The 22,966-nt window shown below is 53.7% G+C and overlaps 1 protein-coding gene across 3 annotated transcripts; it reads left to right on the top strand.

The window, feature by feature from the left end:
• The first annotated feature begins 9,142 nt into the window (after positions 1 to 9,142).
• Positions 9,143 to 21,203, top strand: RAD21L1 (RAD21 cohesin complex component like 1). Of its 3 annotated transcripts, XM_057416565.1 has the most exons (13): positions 9,143 to 9,308; positions 11,268 to 11,397; positions 12,743 to 12,842; positions 13,859 to 13,965; positions 14,318 to 14,494; positions 15,123 to 15,224; positions 15,643 to 15,756; positions 16,315 to 16,544; positions 17,462 to 17,564; positions 18,303 to 18,449; positions 19,051 to 19,130; positions 19,576 to 19,653; positions 20,201 to 20,427. In XM_057416565.1, exons 1-13 carry the CDS (start codon positions 9,165 to 9,167, stop codon positions 20,387 to 20,389), a joined length of 1,701 nt encoding a protein of 566 aa, XP_057272548.1. In that variant the 5' UTR covers positions 9,143 to 9,164; the 3' UTR covers positions 20,390 to 20,427. The 3 variants fall into 3 exon arrangements, with proteins under 3 accessions (XP_057272548.1, XP_057272546.1, XP_057272545.1); XM_057416563.1 differs by lacking the exons at positions 17,462 to 17,564; positions 18,303 to 18,449 and adding an exon at positions 21,131 to 21,203 and having other exon boundaries at positions 19,041 to 19,130; positions 20,201 to 20,395; XM_057416562.1 differs by lacking the exons at positions 17,462 to 17,564; positions 18,303 to 18,449 and having other exon boundaries at positions 19,041 to 19,130.
• Positions 21,204 to 22,966: the final 1,763 nt, after the last annotated feature.

Genomic DNA, 22,966 nt, shown 5'->3' with positions numbered 1-22,966 from the left:
GCTGTGCTCGGCCGTGCTGGCAGGGATAGAAGGGGAAGTGATCCCTTTGTTGGTCTCTTCTCTTCCCAAAGGCATTTTCCCTTTTACAACCCCTTTGCCTACAAATGCAGCTTCTAAAGCTGTTAATGGCGTGTGCAGCCCTGGGCTGGGCACAGGAGCAGGGAGGACGGGCTGTAGAAATAAGGCACTGAGGGACGCTGGAGCATCCCTTGCATCTACCCAGGGCTTGTGCATGGACCCCTGTTCACAGAAGCTGGTTTTGAGCCCAGTCCCGGCCCTGCTGCACATCCTTGGGGTCTTCAGTGCCCAGCTCAACCCACAGATGGGCAGCAGGCAATGCCCATGACCAGAGCTTGGGTGGGAATGGAAGAGAGACCCAGTGCTCGCTGAGGGCATCGCTCCTGCACATCCCCTCTGGCGTGTGGGGCAGCCTGACCCATCCAATGCTTTGCCCACCCCCAACCTCGTTCAGAGAGGCTTGGGGCGAGGAAACAGCTTTGGCCTTATCAGGGGGCTCCTCTCAGCAGGAGGCGGCTGCTCTCTGCCTGCATTCATCATGTTCTGCCACCTCTGAGGCGGCAGCGGCTCTGATGGGGCCAATTAGAGCAGGCAGAGCGGGGAGCGGCTGCACGGGGCTGATAAACAGCCCTTTGTCTGCAGCCTCGGCCCCAGCGGGGCCCTGATGTGCAGCTGCGGGGCCAGGTGGGGAAGGAGAGGGGCTTCGAGGGGGTAAGTGCCTGGCATTGAGCTGAGCTTGGCATTGAGCTGTGCCCGCTCCAGTGCCTGAGCCTCAGGGCTCCCAGTGCTGCTGCATCCGCTCTCAGGAGAGGGTGGATGTAAGGAGGTGAGGATCCTGCTCTCTGGACCAGAGGGCAGTGGGAACAAGACTGTCCCTGCAACTGGCTCAGCTCACACCAAAAGGCCACTGTGGAGCTGCCCAGAGCATGGCAGAGGTGGCTCTTAGGAGCCCTTGATCCCAAACTAGTTCCTTGCTCCGTTGCAGGGCTGGACACAGACTTCATTCCCCTGCTGTAGGCTCGTACCGTGATGGCTGCAAGGGCCCCATATCCTGGCAGCAGCAGGGACCCTGGCACGGCTGCTGCTAACCCAAGTGGCAGCGGCATTAGCATGCAGGGGAGCACATCCAGCAGCACACACCTCCAGTTATTACTATGGGGAGCACGAGGAGCGGCTGGGGCTGTGTGTGTGCTCCTGGCACAGGCACAAGCCTCCCTCCTCCCGCAGCCCCGGAGAGGCACTTCCAATGTCACGTTTGAAGAAAGACATTGGATTATTGGGAATGGCTTGGGATCCCCGGAGAGCCCTTCAGGCCATCTGCCAGCCCGGCCCGGCGCTCCCAACCGCAGAGCCCTGGAGCTGCTCATTGCCCACAGATGATGCTCCATCCCCGGGATCCTGTGTACCGGAACTGTGTGGATTGCACAGATGGAAAACAAAGCAGCTCCCATTGTACGGGACTGGGAAAGGCGCTGGGATGTTCCCTCTTTGCTCACCAGGGCACAAGCAGAGATAACCCAAACCCCTGGAGCTGAGTGGGGGGACAAGGATATGCTGCGGCCACCCGCCTGCCCTTGTGCTGTACCCCATGGCTGGTGCAGTGGCATTGCCAGCCTGGTGCCTCTCACTGTGGCCATGCTGCCCATCCCCATGGTGTCAGGGTGACCTGTGCCTGCTCTTCCCCAGGGCCCTTCCTGCCTCCTCTGGCAAAACCAGCTTCTCCCAGAGGATCCTGAAGTGGCAAGTATGGGGTTGAGGCACTGTCCCATCAGGGACACTTCTGGGGTACCTTGGAGCTGCCTCTGATGCACCCACCTTATTCCATGGGTGGGTGCAGCCCCGGATGCCCCCGCACTGAGAGGCTGGTGATCCTCATCCCACCCAGGCTGTGCAGCATCAACCTGCTTTTCCCAGCTGGATTTTTCCCACCATCCTGGAGTATATGTGATTGCTTCCTAAATACCCCCCATGCACATGAACCATCACGGGGCAGTGCCTCAAGCTGACTACACTGCTCTTCCCCAGCCACAAAGGGCTGGCCAGGCCAGTGCAGGGAGGATGCACATCGCAGCATCCGTGTCACACCACCGCAGCCACCCTCCCATTCATCCCAGGGGATCTCTCTGCAAAATCACGTCCCAGTTCTGGAGTCTTGATGGGGAACTTCTTTAATGGCACTCCTCGACACAGCTCATTCCCCTTAAACACATCTCCGTCAGCCCAGAGGCTTCCCCCAGGCCTGCAGCTCCTCGAGGGACAGCGCAGCGATGGCAGCTCCCTCCCGCAGCGTGTCCTGAGCGGCCTCCTGCTCTGATCCCTGGGAGCATCTCTTGTGCTCAGCAGCTGTAACCTCTGCCGAGGCTCAGCCTTGCCCCCTGCAGAGACCCTAACACCTTACATGAAGTGACAACATTGAGGGTTTCTCCATCTAACGGCTTTATTGTCTACTCCAGGCTCACAAGAGAGGTGCAGGAGGGAGTTCTGCCTTCCCAGGGCAGCCTCCTGCTGAACACAGGGCTCCCTGGGCAGACTCTGCACAAGAGCCTTCCTCCCCTTCCTCTCCTTCATCCCCTTCCTCACTCCTGTGTCCCCATGCCCCAGGATCACCCCTTAGTGACAACCACGATGGCCTTTGCTCCCCCTGCTCTGCTTGGGCTCTTTATTCGATGCTCCAGCTCTGCTCAAGGGTCCATGGGGAAAGGGGAACACTGGAGCACAGCCACCCACAGCTCACCCCATACATGCCTTAATCCCAGGGAAAGGTGCCTGGGTGCCAGGGCTGCGGGCGTGAGGCTGAGACGGTTTTGCAGGACCCCCCAATAAATGAGGAGCATGGATGGGTGATGTGATGGGGAGAGGGACGTGGGGCCCTTCACTGCAACAGGAGGAATCAGATGTGAAAACATGGGGCAGAGAATGATCCCCCTGACGTAAACCTGGCCCAGACAATTGCACCGCACATAACAGCACCTTTCCCCTCGTGTTGGGCTGCTGGAGAGGTTTGTCTCCACCTGGAAACGTTTGAAGTGAGTAATCTATGGGCTGGATGAAACCCGCGGCTCAGGACAGACACCCCCTTTCGCGGGCCTGCATTTCCTATGGGATAATCATTTCCCTTTCACAGCAACCCGCTCGGGCTGATTTTGCTTTCCACAGAACATTGTGCTTTAATGATGCTTCATGTTTAATTCCCGAGATGCATTTTCCCCTTCACGCTGCAGACAATGGCCCTTGTGATCGGCACAAAGGCTCCTGAATGGGAACAGAACCACCACATCGCTTCCAGGCAGTGGGAATTGTCCTCTCTCCCCCAGGCAGAGCGCTGTGATTTTGAGGAGGCCGTCCTGGGGCTGCTGGTGGGAGTGGGATGCTGGGCACGGTGTGTCTGTGTGTCCTGGCCTTCATCCCACCCTCCGGAATGGGAGGGTGATGGGGTGCTGGTGGTCGCACTTGCTGCCTCCTCTTCTCCTGCCCAGCGCGGTGCAAGCGCCAAATCCACACCACAGAGTTCACAGGAAACTATTGCTAAAAAAGGTCACTGATGGCGGAAAATGGGAAGCTCCATCCCAGAGAGGAGCAGCCAGCGCTGCCCTGGATGCCGGGAAGGAGCCACCTGCGGCTCTGGCTTTGTGTCCAGCCCGTGACCAGCCACGGCACTGAAATCCCACAGGTATCTCGCAGGTGCCGTTGTGCCGATGCTGGTGAGCAGGACCCCATCCAGGAAGGTGCTGGGGAGGCGAGTGGGGTGTCCAAAGGCCACATTGCCAGTGCTGGTGGTGGGGCCATGCACCCAAAACCGCATCGCTCCGATGCTGCCAAGGGGATCCCCGTCCAAGGAGGGTCCGGGAGGTGAGGAAGGCGGCCGGGTGCGGGTGAAGCCTCACCGGAGGGCATCGGGATCGGGGAGCCCCGCTCCTGCCTGCGGCTGGGGGTCCCCGGGGAGCGCCGGGTGCTAAGAGCCCGGCCCCTCGGGGGGCTGCTGCGCGGGGCTGAGCTGTGTCTCCAGCAGCGCCCGCGTCCCCTCGGCCGACACCCGCCGCAGCCGCAGCCGCACGGAGCCGTAGGTGCCCCCGGTGCGACGGGCGGCCCGTGCGCGGCGGCGGGCGGCGGCGGCGGCCAGCAGCAGGGCTGCGAGCAGCAGCCCCCCCAGCGCCAGCAGCGCCAGCCCGGCCACGGTGCAGCGGTCGAGGCGGGCCCGCAGCCGCGCCGCCCGCTCCTCCAGCCGCTCCATCTGCCGCGCCGGTACCGCCGGGTCCGGCCGCGCCGCCCGCGGCACGGCCCCCGCCAGCACCACCAGCGCCGCGCCGCCCAGCGCGCAGCACAGAGCCAGCGCCAGCCCCGGGCCCGCCGGGCCCCCCCCCGCCGCCGCCGCCGCCGCCTCGCCCGGGCTCCGCAGCTCCGCCGCCCGCGGGGCCGCCATGGAGCCGCCGCCGGCCTGCGCGGGCTGAGGTGAGCGGCGGAGCCGCACCGCGATGCTCCTCGGAGCCGGCTGCAAACCGACTCCCGGCCCGCGTTGTTCCCCCCCCCTCCCCCGGGACCCCGCTCCCCCCCCCCCCCGGAACCGGAGCCGGGACACCAGACCCGGCTGCCAACCCACCCGCGGGTCCCCAAACGGCGCTGCCCACCGGATACGGGTCCCTGCTCGCCGCACCCGGGTCTCAGCACCGCGCTGCTCCCCTTCCCTGGACCCGGCACCTGCCTCCCCGAACCGGATCGTCCCTCCCTCGGTCTCTCCCTCCCCGAACCGGGCTCCCACCGAGCAGCCCACCGCCCCGAACCGGGCACCCCGTGTCCCTGGGACCCGCTTCCCTCCTCGCCGGTTGCCCGGAGCGCTCCCAACCTCCCCGGTACCCGCACCCGCCGCTCCCCGCACCGAGCCCCGCTCCCGCTCCTCCGGTCCCGCCTGGCTCTGCCCTCCCCGCCGGTGCCCCCCCCCGCCCCGTGCCGGGCTGCCTACCCCCGGTGCCGGCGCCGCCGGTGCCCCGAGCTGCCGGTCCCCAGGGCTCGCTCCGCCGCCGCCCGCACACGCACACACACACACACACACACACGTACAACGGGCTGCCCCGGGGGGCACTCACACACACACACGCCCGCGGTACCGGCACCGGCTGTGCACACCCTGCCCGCGACAAAGGCACCCCCCGACAGCACCGGGACCCTCCGTGGGGTCCTCGGGGTGGGGGGGATGCGTGGGGAGGGCACGGATGGAGGGGATGGAGCAGCAAGGTGGGCTTTGCATAGGGGAGACCATGGGATGCTCCCAGTGGTGCTGGGTCGGCGCTCCACGACCAGCTGTCCCCACTGGGGACCAAGGGCAGAGCTGGGGACACTGGGACCGTGTCCTGAGCTCCCCCAGCCCTGAATGCAGCAGGGAGAGGTCCAGCCCAGCCAGGAGTCCCTTCAAGGAGCCAGCCTGCCCCAAATCCCTGGGGATCCAGGGCTTGACCTGGGCTTGGACTGTGCATGAGACACTCCAGAGCAGCCCATGGAGGTGCTGGCTGCCCAGAGCCATCCCCACTGTCCCACCATAGTCCCACAGCACAGAGCCCCCATCACCCCACCTCTCACCAACACTGTTTATTCCATTTCTCACACAGCACCGGTGTTGGTACCCGCGGCTCCCAACCCACACCGGACCCAGCCCAAGCCCCACAGCACCCGCTGGCAGCAGCACGTTCTGAGCTGGTTTGTTACCAGGACGTGCTATTCCCACCTTTGGAGCGGTGCCTGCAGATGGTAGATGTAAACCCTGAGAGATTGCTGCTGAGAGCTGTCAGGAAGATTTGTCCATCACATTGACGGCCCCTTCAGCACATTCAGGAGCCTACAGCGCCTTCACAAGCTCACCCGCTATTACCTGGGGTGATGCTGGTGCTGGGTGATGAGCTCGGGGTGCAGGGGGGACCAACCCTCAATGCCTCCAGTCCCTGCACTGCAGCAGGGTAGGGGGCTGTGGGGTGGGCTGGGGTCTCCCATCACCTTGTGCCATGGCAGGGCAGGGATACACGGGATTTGGTTAGTTCTGAACTTGGCAGCGCAGGCTGTGTGTGCTGCTCCCATCCCCTCCCGCTGCCCTGGGTGGAAAGGCGGATGCTTCCCAGCACAGCATCCCTAGGGATGCATCCAGAAGTGGGCCGAGAAAAAAGCAGAATTAAAAATAACTGTGAGTGCATCCCGACACGTTAACCACATTCCGAGATGCTTTGGTGCCAGCCCACTCCGCGGGAAGGCAGGAGATGCTTGCAGACAAGTAGGTCACGGGACACAGATTGTCCCAAATCAGCAGGAAAAGATGGATCTGGAGCAGGCGGGCACATGCATGTGAACACAGAGTGTGCCGGCACTGGGACTACCTATGGCATCACCAAAACCCCTGGGAACAAGAGGAACCCTGCTTAGGGGGCTGTTCCTGCATCCTGATCCCACTTGAGAGGATGCCTGCGATGGATGAAGTGAAGGGATGCATCCTACACATGTTGTTGCCTCTGGGTCCCACATGGGAGAGGGGTGATGACCTCCATCCCAAAGCTTTCCCCAGCCCATTCCTGATCCGGCTGGGGGCTGGCAAAGGCTGCTCCACCCCCAGGGCTCTGGCACGGAGGGAAGGAGAGATGGAGACAACCAAGATTTATGCTGCCAGTGCAGGAGCAAAGAGGAGGGAGAGAGCCAAGGTCAGAGACAGTGCTGCCAAAATTCACAATGAATCTGCAGGAGCCCTGGAGGGGAGAGACTGAGGGCTTGGAAAGACATGGGAACAGGACAGAGGGAGGGAGCCTGGGAAATGGAGCAGTGTGGGGCTGCTGTGCCACTGCTTGGCCAAAAGGATTAAATGGGGATGTGAGAGCCAGCAAATGGGAGCCTCCTACTATGTAAGGACAGTGGGAGCAGGAATGGAAGGGCTCTGGATGTGGCTCCATCCCTTCAGGCCCCTCCAGCACACCCCTATGCAGCACAGCGCAGTTCTGGGGTGTACACGGCTGCTGGTGGTGGTGACCCCGATCCAGCCCCACCATGGGGTGAGGTCTCATTCCTGCCTCCTCAGCACTCACAGCATCCCAAGCAGAGCGAACGCCCGCAGCCAGCACGGCTCAAGGTGACTCAGAGGTCGGGAGCAAGCAGCGGGCAATGCGGGAGCCAGGACCGGAGGGGGCACGGGCAGGCAGTGAGGACCGGAGGGGGCACGGGCAGGCAGTGAGGACCGGAGGGGACACGGGAAGGCACTGAGGACCGGAGGGGGCACGGGAAGGCAGTGAGGACCGGAGGAGCCGGGCTCATTGTGACCTCCCCTCCTGACACTGCTGGTCCCTGCTTGCCTCCCGCTGATCCCAGCTGCAGCTGCCCTGGGAGCAGGCTCAAATCTTCCCTGGTGCTAATTGGGATCTGGTTATCATCACCTAACACCAGCCCGCTGGGAGAAGCCCAGTGCCTCTCGGTACAGCAGCAGTAGCTGCTGCTGCGCTGTGGCTCGGGAGCACCGGGATCCTCACTGCTCTGCCTGAATGGAAAACAAAGCGCAGAGGGGTGAGGAGCCGGTGATGCTCTGGCTGGTGCCATGTAAGTGTGCCGACAGGCTCAGCGGTGGCTGTGACTGATGCAGGCGGGTGGCCGCGCACCTTCACCCTCCTCCCTCTGCACAGAATCGGGTCCGAAGCTCTTCTATTTCCTTTTTTTTTCCTTCCGCAAGCGTGCCTGGAGCCTCTCAGGAGCTGCTCACCCGCAGGGACGGAGTTGGGGTGGTGCTTCCCAAGGGAGCCTTTGAAAGCGCAAGGGGGAAAGAGGCTGGGAGGAGGAAAAAGAGGAGGAAGAGGGTGAAAAAGAGGGAGTGGTGGTGAAGGGAAAAGAGGAGGAGGGAAAGGGTGGAATTGAAGATGGAGGAGGAAAAGGAGGTGGAGGAGGCGATGCAGGTGCCGGTGCTAACTCAGGTGCCCTTCGCTCCCAAGGAGGCGAGCAGCACCCCGCTCCCGCCGATGGGTGCGCGCTCCCTGTGACCGGCAGCGGGAGCGGGGCTCGTTCCCAGCAGCGTTCCCTTGGGAGCGCCGCCGGGGCCGGGGCTGTGACGAGGCGGGCGCCGTGGAGCGGCTCCGGTTGGGTCCGGGCGCACGGAGCGGGTCCCCGGGAGGGTCCCGTCCCCCGCCCCGCTCCCAGGGCGCGCTCCCGCCGCAGCGCGCGTTTTAACCCCCCCCCCCGCTGCCTGGTTTTGGCGAGAGCGCGCAGGAGCCCCTCAGGCCTGAGGAGGGGCGGACACGGCGGACCCTCAGCACCCATAAACCCACCCCAACCCCCCCGGTACCCGTTGGGTGCCCTCAGCACCCATAAACCCACCCCAACCCCCCCGGTACCCGTTGGGTCCCCTCAGCACCCATAAACCCACCCCAACCCCCCCGGTACCCGTTGGGTCCCCTCAGCGCCCATAAACCAACCCCCCCCCCCCGGCACCCGTTGGGTCCCCTTAGCGCCCATAAACCAACCTCCCCCCCCGGTACCCGTTGGGTCCCCTCAGCACCCATAAACCAACCCCCCCCCCCCGGCACCCGTTGGGTCCCCTTAGCGCCCATAAACCAACCCCCCCCCCCCCCGGCACCCGTTGGGTCCCCTCAGCACCCATAAACCCACCCCCAACCCCCCCGGTACCCGTTGGGTCCCCTTAGCGCCCATAAACCAACCTCCCCCCCCGGCACCCGTTGGGTCCCCTCAGCGCCCATAAACCCACCCCCAACCCTTTGTGCCCGCTGGGTCCCCTCAGGTCCCCTCCATTTCCTCAGTGCCCGGTGAGCTCCCTCCATCCCCTCAGGATCCGCTGCCCCATTCCCTCAGAACCCGCCCGTCCCCATCCCCTCAGATACCCCCCCCCCAATCCCCTCAGGATCCCACCAAATCCCCCCCTTGTCCTGATAAATCTCTCCCATCCCCTCACCCCCCCCTTAGATCCCCATTGTCCCCTCAGCACGCAGCTGAGGTGACCTCCGTCCCTCAGGGCCTGCTGAACCCCCTCATCCCCTCAGGGCCTGGCTGGATCCCCCCCATCCCCTCAGGATCCCATCAAACCCCCTTGCCCTGGCCTTTAGGATCCCCCCAAACCCCCCTCAGTGTCCCATTAAATCCCCTCTGTGGCCGCGGCAGGGGCTGCCCTCAGCCCGGGCGCCATGTTCTACATGCACTTGCTGGTGAACAAGCGCGGGCCCTTGGCCAAGATCTGGCTGGCGGCGCACTGGGAGAAGAAGCTCACCAAAGCTCACATCTTTGAGTGCAACCTGGAGGCTACTGTGGAGAAGATCCTCTCGCCAAAGGTGGGGCTGGTCGACCCGGGAAGCTGTGGGGCAGAGGGGTCCATCTGCCGAGGGAGCGGGGCTCGTCACCTCAGGGTGAACCCGTGGCTGTTCCGAAGCCAGCGTGAGGGAAACTGGGGGCGTTTTGTTTAGCTCTCGTTCGAATAAACCCCTGTGACAGGGCAGATATGTGAATAGTGATGGTGCAGCATAGGATCAGGGAATGGTTTGGGTTGGAAAGGACCTGAAGATCATCCAGTTCCAACCCCCTGCCATGGGCAGGGACACCTCACACTAAACCATGGCACCCAAGGCTCTGTCCAACCTGGCCTTGAACACTGCCAGGGATGGAGCATTCACAACCTCCCTGGGCAACCCATTCCAGTGCCTCAGCACCCTCACAGGAAGGAATTTCCTCCTTAGATCCAATCTAAACTTCCCCTGTTTCAAGTTTGAACCCGTTACCCCTTGTCCTGTCACTGCAGTCCCTAATGAAGAGTCCCTCCCCAGCATCCCTATAGGCCCCCTTCAGATACTGGAAGCTGCTCTGAGGTCTCCACGCAGCTTCTCTTCTCCAGGCTGAACAGCCCCAACTTCCTCAGCCTGTCTCCATACAGGAGGTGCTCCAGCCCCTGAGCATCCTCGTGACTGTATGGCAGCTCTGTGAACATTGAGGCTGCAGTAATGCAGTTATGTGAATATTGAAGTGCAGTCACCTTCCTGGAGGGCTGTGGCACACATTTAATGTGCAGCGTAAGCCAGGGTTACCGCGGTGCATTCAGATGGGCTTCTTCACACAGGGACACAGCTCCGGGGCCTGCTCTGTGGGCACCAGGGCTGAGGGGTGTGGGGCAGCACAAGCCCATCACTGCAGTGTGGTAGCCACGTGTAGGACAGCATTTGGGAATGGTGGTGTTTGTGCCTCAGAAAGATGGAGGAGTCGGGTGCTGGCTCATAGCAGGGGGCTCATAAAGAGCCGTGACATGGTACATGGCCCTTTGAGCAGAATGAGTCTGCTGATCTTGTCAAAAGTCATTTATTATTTCTCATAACCACTTTCAGTGGACTTCTTCCAGGTCCCCCATTATAAGCAGGTAAGTACATAATTCAGCATACATAGTGCTTATGAGAGGCCCTATGACCCATCCAGGAGGCTGAAGTCCTCCCCACCTCCCAGATAAGGTGTGACTCAAGCAAACAGATGCAGGTAATCGAGGACCTGTGACTCAGCCCTCGGCCTCTCCATTGCAACCACATCCAAGGGAACGGTGAGGAATGCTTTGCATGGTCACCAGTCAATGGCCCAGGAGATCCAAAGCTTTCAGCTGGTGCAAGCAGACTTTTATTGTTATGTTTTCCCCTATGAAAACAGCTGCTCGATATCTGGCAGCCTGAATCCCACTGTCCTGCGTGGGTTACCATTAACGGAGTGCTGTTAAATTGATATTATATGGAAGTGTTTTCCAAGAGGTATTAGAGGAATGGCCCCTATTTTCCCTTGTCCTGCCTCACAGCAGCACCACCACCCTGAGTGCGCTTGATGCAGGAAGACTTTGCATAAATAAGGGCATATTATGGCCTTTATTTGCATAAATAAGGGCATAGGTATGGTGTCTGCTCAGTTAAATAACCCAAGTGTCAAATACTGGTTTGTGCGCAGCTGCTTGTTGTCTCGGGGTGTGTTACACTCTTTGTTGGCAATTAGTTGAGATGATTTAGATAAAGGAAGAGCTTCAGTTCAGGCCTCACGCTCTGGCACAGCAACCTTTAGCAACAGAGGCAGCTAGAGGTTTCCAGGCTCTGTTTATGGTCCTCTACATCAGCACAAAGCCTTGTTGAATTTCAGAGCTCTGTACTGGTGTCTGATACTGGAACTCTGTCACTGCTGTGTCACAGCTCCATTTGAATGGGAAAACATTTCCGTTTTAATGGTTTTGCCCCAAATCCTACCTCCTGGACAACCTTTTTAAACCATCACAGTTTACAATAGCTCTGCGGACCTCTGGACACTTACTCCTCGGAGTGGTGCGGATTTACCACAGGAAAGCCAAGTACCTCATGGCAGACTGCAGTGAAGCTCTGACAAAAATGAAGACAGCCTTTCGCCCGGGTACGTACAGAGCTCTGCATCTTTCACCCGTGTCCTTTACAGCTCTCATTTTCAAAGGTAATTGTGGGTATTCCTGTTAAATACACATTATTGACCCCAAACCTACCAGTGGCCTACTGCTGATGTTTAATTTAATGCCGTTTCAGGTCTTTCACTCCCTTAAAAGAAGCAATATCTTAAGTGGTCTTATTAGGAGAAGCTTCAATTCGGCCTCCATTGTTGGCTAATTGATTTTAATTTCCGATGACACCAGCAGCATTCTAACCGAGTGTTAGTGCCAGACCTGACAGTGGGTTTTGAACCCTACCCATGAAGCCAGCCAGGAGGGAGCAGACACAGCTGGATCCTTTCCCAGCTGGCTCGATGTTTGTCATTCTTAGGCAGCAAACGAGGAGGCACTGTTGTCTAATAAAAGGCTAACAACAGGACATCAGCATCTATTGTGAGCCCTAATGTGCTTTGTGACCTGGTCTGTTTGCAAATGCCTACCCTACATTATTCTCAAGGACAGGATCATAGGATTGAAGAATTATTTAGGTTGGAAAAGACCTTTGAAATCATTGAGTCCAACTGTTAACCCAGCCCTGCCAAGGCCTCTAAGCACCACATCTACATGTCTTTTAAATACCTCCAGGGTTGGTGACTCTACCACTGCCCTCAGCAGCCTGTTCCAGCGCTTGACAACCCTTTGTGAAGCTTTTTTTCCCCCTTAATATCCAGTCTAAACCTCTCCTGGTGCAGCTTGAGGCTGTTTCCTCCTGTACTATTGCTTGTTACTGCCCAGGGATGCTGTCATTCTCCATCAGAAACAGTCAGAAGTGATCTGACTTAGGAGCTAACCTTGTTCTGAGCAAAAGATTGCATTAAATGACCTTTGGAAATCCCTTCTCACCTGAATTGTTCCTAGATCCTTCCATTAGTGAGTATTTGCACTCTCACTTCATAATTATTTGATGCTGAAGAGCAGTTCTGCAGGCACTGGAGAGGGAAAGAAAACACAATAATTCATCTGGAGTGGTGTGGAAGACTCCAGGCTAAATGTCAGCTGTGAGGATCTTCCAGGGACTTCAAGTAGCTGTTAATAAACCCCATATATTTACTTTATCTCATGTCTTGTAGCAGCAGACTCTGCTGTATCTGTAAAAGAATATAGTGTCTAAAATATATGTAAAGGAAGGATTTTACCTCCACTTTGGAGTCCTGTTGACACAGGGCCTAAGCTTTGCCCTTCTGTTATTAGAAGAGCAGCAGTCCTTCCTGACAGGTTTATAGTTCCAATACACATATGTGGGAGAGCATTACTTTTACCTTATTGATGCTTACTTTGTGCTGATGTCTGTTCTAGGCCTTGTTGACCTTCCCAAGCAGAACTTTGAGGCTACTTATCAAGCCATTACACTACCTGAAGAGTTTCATGATTTTGAAACACCGCTACCTGACGTAAAGTAAATGCTTCCCTCGGTTTTATTCACTATCTTCAGAAGTAAAAGATACCCTCATGTTATCTGACCGAGATTCAGGTGGAATTGTTTGGCTTTGATACCTGGATTCTCCTAAATGCTGAGTCAGCTTTGTGAGGCTGCAGTTGAGCCCCTCAAAGTCTGTTTAATCGACAGCCCTTTACAATGAAATAACGCATGAACTTAAGAGTTCAGGGTTTCAGATTGCCAGAGTGAAGCCTGCAAACCACTCTCTGACCTCAAGAGAAGGTAGTGTAAATCCTGTTGTAAGAGCAAGGGAGCTCTGGTGAGTAACCTCACCACGTTGTACTGCTCCCTTGTGTAACTGCATTTAATTTCTGGCTCTTTGGGGCTGGTGTGTTCTATGAGCAGCAGTCAGCTTGGCTCCTGATGAAAAGCCAGCACATTTCATTGGCTTTCCTGACACAAATCAGCATTAATGTAGAAACACTGATAGAAAACAGGAGGCCAAGACATGTTGCGATAGCTCTGCTGCCCCCAGAGGTCTGGGATAACGGATTTCTCCTGAGGCTTCCTCTCTACCCCCTCATGAATGCAATTTAATGGGGTCTGTTTAGGATTCCCCAGCTGCCTCCTGGCCAGGGCAGGGTCAGTCCCCACTGTGTGATGTACACTGGAGGCTGCACAGAGCTCTGGCCAGCCCAGGTGGTGGCCTCCTGCTTGCTTGGAGGTACCACTGCTAAAAAACACCCAGCACTTGGCTTCCAAATGCTTATTTTTAGCTTTTAGAGGAAATTTAAAGCTGGGAAATTTCTCCATAAAACCCTAACTGGCTCGACTGCAAATAGCCTTGGGGAAAAAATGTTCTCTCCTTGAGGATCAGCCAGGGTGCTTCCAATGCCACGGAAAACAAGCTGTCTTTGGGGGTTTATGATAAAACATCAGATTGGTGGCTGTTTAGAAGGAAGTTTTCACATTCCAGCCTGATGCTCAGTGCCTCTCAGGTCTCCTTTTATTCTGTGTGATGTTTTTTCCATCAGTGCCATTGACGTTGCTGAACACTTCACCTTGAACCAGAGCAGGCCTGAGGACATCACGCTTGCAGAGGATTACGAGAGCAATTTATTTCTTTGTGACAGAAACTTGGGTGAGAGAAGTTGAGAAATCAGGAATATTTCCTAAGGAAAAGTGTGCTTATGCAAAATTTGGTCCAGCCTATGTCCTTTCCACACGTGAAAAGCTGTTCTTTGTGCTGATTGCTCTGTCATACTGTTATATGCTTAAATTTTTTGTGTAGTAACTCCACCTAAGTAGTATAATGTGATAGCAGAGAATCACTCTGCTTTTTACTGAATTAGCTGCAGGTTGCTTTTTGTTCCGTTTGAGGCATTGGGGCAACTTCCAACCTTTTAAAAATTATGTGAAACGTTAGGAACTGGATAGATACGTGTTTCAAAGATCCCTGAAGATGAAGCATGGAATATCCTGTGTTTCTTCAGATGGCAAACCAGAAGCCCTGAGGAAACAAAGCTTCTTTGATGGCAGCATCTTAACAAGCAGCAACAGTCTTGTCGTGGATTGCTCCATGAGTGTGAAAGGGTCTGCTCTGCGAGAGGAGACCTTCTGTTTTGAGTATGACTGCTTTGGAGACGAGGAGGATGCTGCAGATATGATAGGTAGGTTTGACACAGATAAACAGGATCAGTTTCTTTCCAAACATTTTTATTCTGGCAGGAAAACAAACAGGACAGAGTGAAAGCGATTGCTTTCAAAGAGAAGTTCTGTTGTTTCCTTGTTGAATTCATGCTTCCTTTGCATTCTACTTTGCACTGAATCTGATGTACAACTGACATGAGAATCCATGCCAGACATTGCCAAATAAGAACTTTTTAAAGGTTATATTTCAGGCTTTTAGAATTAAAGGCTTTCCAGTTATAGTTAATGTTGAACCATTTAGTTCATGTTTTTGAAGGTGAAGCACTGCAGCAATTTTATCCTTATTGTAAGAGCAAAGGCAGCAAAGGAGCTTCTACATCTTTATGGCTTAGAGTAGTTACATAAACCTCTTTAGATTTATACCTTTTAAACAATATCAATATAATACTTTTCAGAGCAACAGTGGCAACTCAAAGTGAAGAGTAACCATCTCCTCTTTGCACCCCTGAAAGCCACCATTCCACTGTGGGAGCTGAGCGGGTTTTGTTTGCTGAGGATTAGCCTTAAATAAGTCACATAAGTTTGTATCAGGCTATTTCATGGCTGCTAAGGCTTTGAATGATTAAAACGATGTGTTTTATACATAAGAAATCCTGTTGAGGGACGAGAACACAGGCCTGGGTCAAGACATTCTTGGTATGGAGGAAGAAAACCCTTTGTCCCAAGAGCCACTGGAGAACAGCACAGCCGGTGAGTCTGCAGCTCTTCATCCACCTGCTGCCTCCACAGCAGGAGATCACTTCTGGAGGGGAAGGGAAACTGCCCGAGGGTTTGCTGCAACTTTGAACTTCACCTATGAGTATTTCTGGCTTCGTATTTCAACAAGTGACACTTCAGTCAGATCATCCGGTTGTTGTTTGTCTTCTTTTGGTTTGAGACCGAGACGTTGATTTCTGAAGTGTTTCTGGAAATCTTTTGATGTCTTAAATCCTTCTACCCCCCCCCCCCCCCCCCCCCCCAGTTTCTTTAACTGTGCAATTACAGACAAAATCATGGTTCTTTAATTCTGATCTTCTTTGTCTGATATCATTCTGTGGTATGAGAGAAGAAACTTTACAAGATGGAATAATTTCTTAACTTTTGGGTTACTTTCTGGGTTTTCTTATAGTTGAGTCCTGCTGTGCAGACACCACCAATAAGGAAGTCAGTCACCTAGTGAGTGAAACCACACTTGCGTTGAAAGAAGATGATGGATTTGTGCTTGAGCCACTTGATGCTGCAGGTCAGAACGTGACCGGTTTCTTGCTGAATGTTTGCATCAACAAGTTCGTGTTGACACTATTATTTAGCATTCTGGAATTCTCCAGCCTGCCAAAACAATATTGGCCATATAACCAATCCCTGGCTTTCTTTCCTGTTTACTACACACATCTTAATCCAGCTGCTAAAGGATTAAACTGACAAATACAGATATTCATTAGGAGGTAATGAAACCTGGTGAGGACATCAGCAGTTCTTGGAATAATTAACTTCCTGATGGATTAGAGAGAGATTATTCAGTCCTGGTGGCATATCATGTGTCCTCATTAAGGTCTCATGTTCCTGGTTCTTTAGTGCTATAGTCATATGTCTTCTGCCATTAAACGTGTGGAGTTCCTGTACAGGAATACAAGGAGTATATGTACGAATACCTTTGAGGAAGTGGCCCATGTGCTTGTACTTTGGTTTTCAAGTCTGTGTGATGTTTTGGGAGGTCGTCAGCCTGTCCGTTTGAGTCCAGTGCCTCTTCCATACCTGAGGGTTCTGTGAATAGGCATTATTTAGACCTTCTCTCTTTTAGCTGTCACCCAGAGGAAGAAGAATAGAAGGAAGAGGAAGTTGTTTGTGGATGTAGACAAGGAACTCACCTGCTATGCCATGTACAACCAACTGAACAACTGCACAGACATCATGGCCACCTTGGACCTCGCCCCCCCAACCAAAAAAACAATGCTGTGGAAGAAATCCGGAGGTGTGGATAAACTCCTGTCCCACACGACACAGCTGCTGCTTCCTGCTAAGCTGCAAATGGTAAAGAGTCTTGTATCACCAGTTAGGTTAGGAGCTCACCCTGAGAGGTTTTTCAGGCTTGGGTTGCTGTGAACTCCTTCCCATGTGTGCGGCACCACTCAAGTCCTGTTTTGCAGTACAGTTGGGTTGGATACGTGATGGTTATTTCCGTGCTCTCAACTGGAGCAGTTGCTCCGTTAGGAAGCCCATCTGTAGAGCTCAGGGCTTTCATCTCCAGCTCCCCATCACCAAGTGAAAGATGACAAAAAACCCATGAGAAGCTGACATTCCATTTCATAGTCGTACAATCACAGAATGGTTTGGGTTGCAAAGGACCTTAAAGATCAAAGCCTCTCCTGTCCTCACGTAGTATCTGTCAGATTGTTCAAAGAAGCTGGTAGTAAGTTTAGAGCTGGTGATAAGATAAAGAAGAGCTAAAGGTGATAATGAGAGGCCTGGTATAAGCCATGTGCAACAGCCTTACTGCAGTGCCTTGTGCTGTGTGGCTTGGTGAGGGCAGGGCAGCAGGGGCTGCAGGCCAGCAGCAGCACTGCAGGTTCACAGCAGCACAGCTTCACCACTCAGAGTCCAGGGACAGAACTACAGCTCACTCTCCCAGGGATGAATGTTACCCCCACACACAGAGCTGCAGATGTTTCTTTCTTTCGTCCTTCCTTACTGGCTGGCTTCAAGGAAAACCGATCCAAGCTGTCCCTAAGATGTTTCTTCATGGAGTTCACTGCAGTGTTGAAGCTGCAGAAAGCTATTATTAAAAAACAAATACAAACATCCAGGTTTTCAGAACGACCTGATTCAAATACCTAAATTCTGGGTTGCAATAACTGATCCACAGCTCAGCTTGATACCTTTGTGTTGGTACTTGCAAATAGTGTGATGTGGTGCTCTGAACGCAAACCAGTGCAAATAATTGCTTGCAGGTCCTTGCAACATGCTTCAAGAGTCACGGATTTAAGATGAGAAGGAAGGAAATACAGAGGGAGTCTGAAACGGAGGAAACAAGAAAAGAGCAAGAGACCACAGGTAATGTTCTAACTCTGCTGTTGCAGAATTAGCTGTTAGAAAATACTCCCTGTTTTAACTAATGTTTAAGAGAATGGGCGCTATTGTACAAAGCAAAGGCCAAAAAAAGTTTAATGTGGAGGAAATTGGCTATTAATTTATTTTTTGTTTTTATAAGTACTTTGTTGTTCTTTTGTTCCTTAGCTCGGAAATTAAAGTCAAGTCTTTTTCTTCCTTGTGCCATAAGGAGGTATTTTTGGATTCACTTTTGCTTCCTGAATTGTCTACCACACAGCAAATTTGTTTTAAAAAAGAACAAAAGCTTCCCACTTCTTCTGAGTTTAACCAAACCACCCTCCAGATTTCCAAATTCATGTCAATAACATGTATTTGTAACTTGAAGACAGCGGTTGGGTTAATACCAAGCGAGAGGAAATGTCCTATTTCAGATGTGTGGAGGTGATGTATCTGCTTTCACCCCTTTGCTCTGCTAGAAATACAATCTGGGTGTCTGCCTCCGTTCATCGGCACAACCACCTCCTGCAGTCCCTAAAGGTCAACTTCTAGGAAAGGGAAAACTCTCTTGCCAGGTTCTTCTTCTTCCATGGTCTGATTGGGAAGATTTATTCTGTGTTTAGTCCTTCTGGCTCTTGCTCTCAAATATTGCTAATGAGGGTGTGACTGTTGGGTTTCAATGTATTTTTAAGGACAGAGATTGCCAGGAATTGCCTCTTAAACCTTGTTTTTTCATTAATACAGAGATGCTGATAGTAGAAGAGCCAAGTTTCCTGCAGGAGTCAGCTCATTCAGACACTGAGAGAAAAATTAGACATGATTCGTTTATGTTGCCATCAGAGGATAACAGAAATGTAACTGATGATCACTGTGGTGAAACTATAATGAGCAGTTTCCATAAGTTTTAGACACCTAAATGCATTTCTTGGTGGTGTTTTATGCCAGGGTTCCATTCAAAGAATGTGAAGAAGTTCCTACTACTTGTTTGAAGACATGCTAGAGGCAGCTGATAGCTTATTTAGAGGCATAAAAGTTGAAATGTGAAATGTGAAATACAGCCTCTATACTGCAGAGACCAATCTAATCCTTTTTATAAAGGATAAAACTTACCTCTTGTGTCTCATATTGAGGAAATAAGCAACAACAAATCGCCTCTTTCTGCTGTCTTTACTCAGGCTGAGGTACAAGGGCATTCCTTAGGGACTATGAGGCTTGTTAAAGTTGGAAAAGCATGACAAAATTGGATCTAACTGTAGCAGAACACGTAGGGTCTGTGCCTGAAGCAAGCCTGCGGGTGCAGATCAGCTGTAGGATAAACACTAAAGCAAAGTCCTTTCCTAGTGGGATGTAGTAAAAATGGGGACCATTCCATCATCTTGGCAAACATTTCTTGTAATACATTATTGGAGCAGGATTGTGTTGTTGGGATTTGCACTGTACCCATGAGCTGCAACTCCTGTTGATCACTCTCTGTTCTGACAGCAGGGTGCAGTGGTTTTGTCTGAGAGCTCCTCACTGGTGACCAGCATCCTGGGCCAAGAGGCTGAAACGCAGCAAGTTGAGCTAACAAACGTATGTGTGCCCCAGGCTGATTGCTCTGGCCCGTGTCACGCTCTGTTCTTTCTCAGATAGATTAAAATAGCAGTGATGCCATCATGGCCTTGTTTGGCTGCACTCACATCACCTTTAGCCTTCAGAAGTTAAGCCTGAAGCCTAAACCCAGCTTTTTGAGCAGCTTTTTTGGCCCTGACCACAAATGCTGTCACAACCCAGGCATGCAGAGCGGGGCCATCTCCGCAGTGCTACCATGCACCTGAGCTCCTTGGTAGCAGAAAGAACGCAGTTAGCATTCCTTTCTGTTCCACAAAGCCTTGTGTGACCACAGAGGTGTCAGAGGTTCCAGATATCCTGAGTATGACCACCAAAATGCCCAGTTCCAGCTAGGGTTTTCAGTTAGAACTCTTGTCCTTGTTATCATACACATGCTACCTAACCTTCTCTTCTATTTCCTCTCAAGGAGCTCACAAGGAACAGGAAAGACAGTGAAGAAATCAGATGGAACAAAAGAACTCTCCAGTTCCTAAAAGCCTTACAGGTACCAGTGCTGGATTTTATAATTAGATGCCAAACCCTGGGGTTGATTTCAGTTGGACCCTGTCAGAAATCTCTTCCTTATGGAATCCCACACTGGTCTGGGTTGGAAGGGACCTTAAAGGTTCCAACTCCCTGACACAGGCAGGAGCACCTTCCACTAGGGCAGGTTGCCCCAGGCCCTGTCCAACCTGCCCTTGAACACTTGACCCCATTACTGCTGCTGTGTTTCCTTGGGTATTTACTTGGGAAACCAGGATTCTGAGTGCCTGACATGGTCCAACAGAAGTGTCAGACTATCTCCTCCTTGTAGAATCAAGGAATCGTGGAACGGTTTGGGTTTGAAGAGGGACCTTTCATAGAAGTATAGCCATATAACCCCAAGAAATAACACCACTTGCTTAGCTGAGGCACTGCTTGCCTGTGACAGAGGTGATACCCAGCACCCGGAGAACAGGCAGTGATGAGTTCTATTGGTTTGGATGCTGAAAACCATTTCAGATGTGCTTCACCTGAAAAGCCAGCCTGACTATCCCGCTTCCCTCCCGCAGCACCTGAAGAGATCCGGGGTGAGCTCCTTCAGTTTCCGGGATCTCAGTCGGAAAAACAACCGGAAAGAGGCCGCAGCCAAGTTTTACATCCTGCTGGTGCTGAAGAAGCAGTCGATTGTGGAGCTCAGGCAGAGCGTTCCCTTCACCGACATCACAGCCACCACCGGCCCTATGTTTGATGCTCACTGACCTCGGGTCAGAGCCAGATAAGCCACCAAAACTCAATCTGATTGGTGACTGATTGATTGATTGGTGATTTTCCAGCAGATGGATTCCTGGGGGAAAATGACTGAATGTCTTGTTAAACCATGGAGCCACCTCTGAACTGCCGCCTCACAGGCGTGTGCCGTGTGCCATGATGTGCCACCATGGTTACCAACATGTTCCCTAGCTTGGTTAGTTTTAATATAGCTGGTTTGGTGACAAGCAGTTACTTATTCTGTTAATAAAATACATTAGGGAAGGATTTATGTTGTGAGGGATTTTAGGAAAAGCCCTTAAAAATCCTTTCTGGGAGACAGGATTTGAACTAACACACGTGTTAATTCTCACGCCATCGGTAAGAGAAATCTGCTGACCTCCCTGTATCCAAAATCCATCTATTTGCAATGATTCCTTCCAGAGAAGGGCCGGTGTTTGCTATTTCAAGGCCCAGTGAGGCAGTGCCTCCAGTGTTGTTTCCATGTGTTCAGGCAGGGAGAGGTTACCCAGTCCATGAGAGAGTCGCATAAGCATCAGGACAAACCCTCTCCTCTGCAAATCCTCCAATTTCACGTTCCGTGGAGCATGTTCACTTAAGGATGAACCCTTTGATTTATGTGTAGCCCTATTTAAAAATGGCTGTTAAAGGAAACCTTGTCGTTCTTTGCAGTTGCATCTAATTTAGGATGAGTTTTAACACTTGTACTGCCATGTGGTGGTGTTTTCCAGGCACACTGAACCCGTGCAGGTGGCTGTGGGTACATCCCCTCCTGTTACCATGAAATCAATAAAAACCCGAACATGACATCTCCTGTGCTCCTTGGTGTTTGTGCTCAAAGTTCAAACTGGGATCTCCTTCTCAGAGTCAGTGTTTTGGGGGATTTTCTTACAATTTGGAAGGATGGAGGATGTTGGTGTCCAGGTGGTCCCGGTGTATTTGTGAAGAGCCTGTGCTGGGCCTGGGGCTGGGGCTGTTCCACCTGGATTCTTACTTCTATTTGATAAAATAAGCAGTAAGAAGCCTTTGCTTGCCATGGCTTTACCTCTCTGGCTGTAAGGGAGGGAAAAACAACCCTGTTTGGTAAAATTCTTCCCATTTACTGCAAGAGAAATGGCATTTTCCTTTTCTGATGGGAACGGGAGCGCTGCTCTCCAGAAGTGTCAGGCCAAGACTGTGCTTGAGGGTGGCGTGCTCCCCTCTCCTCTTTTGGGACTAGTTTGACTTGGGAATCAGGTACCAACCTGGGCTCAGGGAAGGGTTTGGTTCCCTAAATCTGACTCTCAGTGAGTGCATGGCCAAAGGAGGAGCAAAAACCTCCCCCCTGTTCCCCTGCACCAGCCCCAATCCCCACCAGCAGTGTCCAGTGAGCCCCTGTGACACAGAGGGAGGGGAGGGAAGGAGAAATCCTGTTATTCTCACCCCAAAGCCATCCGAAATGACTCTGCATCTCCCACCGGCATCGCTGCCACGTGGTAAGAGCAGCTCCAGTGGCAGCAGAGGCGATAACACATTCATTTTCCTTTCAGGGAGAGCAGCTCTGTGCTGGATTCACCAGGAAAGAGGGAAACAAAAGGAGGCTGGAGGCGGGCAGGAAGAGATGAGAGGCAGGAGACGTGTACATGGAAACGAGTCGGTGTGTCGGAATAAATGAGGTGCAGACCTTGCAGGAAATAGGTGGGGAACAGAGTGCAGGTGTTCCCAGAGCAGGTTTGTCAGAACTTGGGAATAATGGAGGGGGAGTGAGGGAGTGTCCCTGTGAGGGCAGGGGGAGCACAGGGCCGTGGCCTCGGCTCCAGCCCCAGACGTGGAGCAGGTTCTGCTCTGACCCCACCAGGGTGTGAACTGCTTCCACCCACAAGCATGTACACAGGGTGTTAGGGACACGTGTGTAACGTGGGCACACATATATGTGCACATCACTGCTCTCCCAGGCTGCAGCCACCCCTGGGTCCTTTCAGCTGCAATAACTGCCAGTCTGGACCAGAGCAGTGAGTGTCCCCCTGCACTGGGCACTGGTGAGGCTGCACCTGCAATCCTGGGTTCAGCTCTGGGCCCCTCACTACAGGAGAGACGCTGAGGTGCTGGAGCAGGGCCAGAGATGGCAGCAGAGCTGGTGCAGGGCCTGGAGCACAGGGGTGATGGGGAAGGGCTGAGGGACCTGGGGGGTTCAGTGTGGAGAAGAGAAGGCTCAGGGGGGACCTGATGGCTCCCTACAACTGCCTGACAGGAGCATGGAGCCAGGAGGGGCTGGGCTCTGCTCCCAAGGGATGGGACAAGAGGAAACGGCCTCAAGCTGCCCCAGGGCAGGTTTAGATGGAGCTGAGGAACAATTCCTGCCCCAGAGGTGCTCAGGCATTGGAACAGGCTGCCCAGGGCAGGGCTGCAGGCACCAGCCCCGCTGGTATTAAAAAGACGTGGATGTGGCACTTGGGGCCATGGGTCAGTGGTGGCCTTGGCAGGGCTGGGTTAACAGTTGGACTCCATGATCTTAAAGGTCTTTCCCAACCTGGTTGATTCCGTTCCGCCCGGTGGCTCGAAGCAGCCTCTCCCTGTGCCTGCTCCTT

The sequence above is a fragment of the Pezoporus wallicus genome, unplaced genomic scaffold (genome assembly GCF_028554395.1).
Source record: "Pezoporus wallicus isolate ANWC-B61680 ecotype Strahan unplaced genomic scaffold, APGP_CSIRO_Pwel_v1 contig_13399, whole genome shotgun sequence".
Classification (NCBI taxonomy): Eukaryota; Metazoa; Chordata; class Aves; order Psittaciformes; family Psittacidae; genus Pezoporus; species Pezoporus wallicus.
This window is presented reverse-complemented; position numbering and strand designations above follow the sequence as displayed.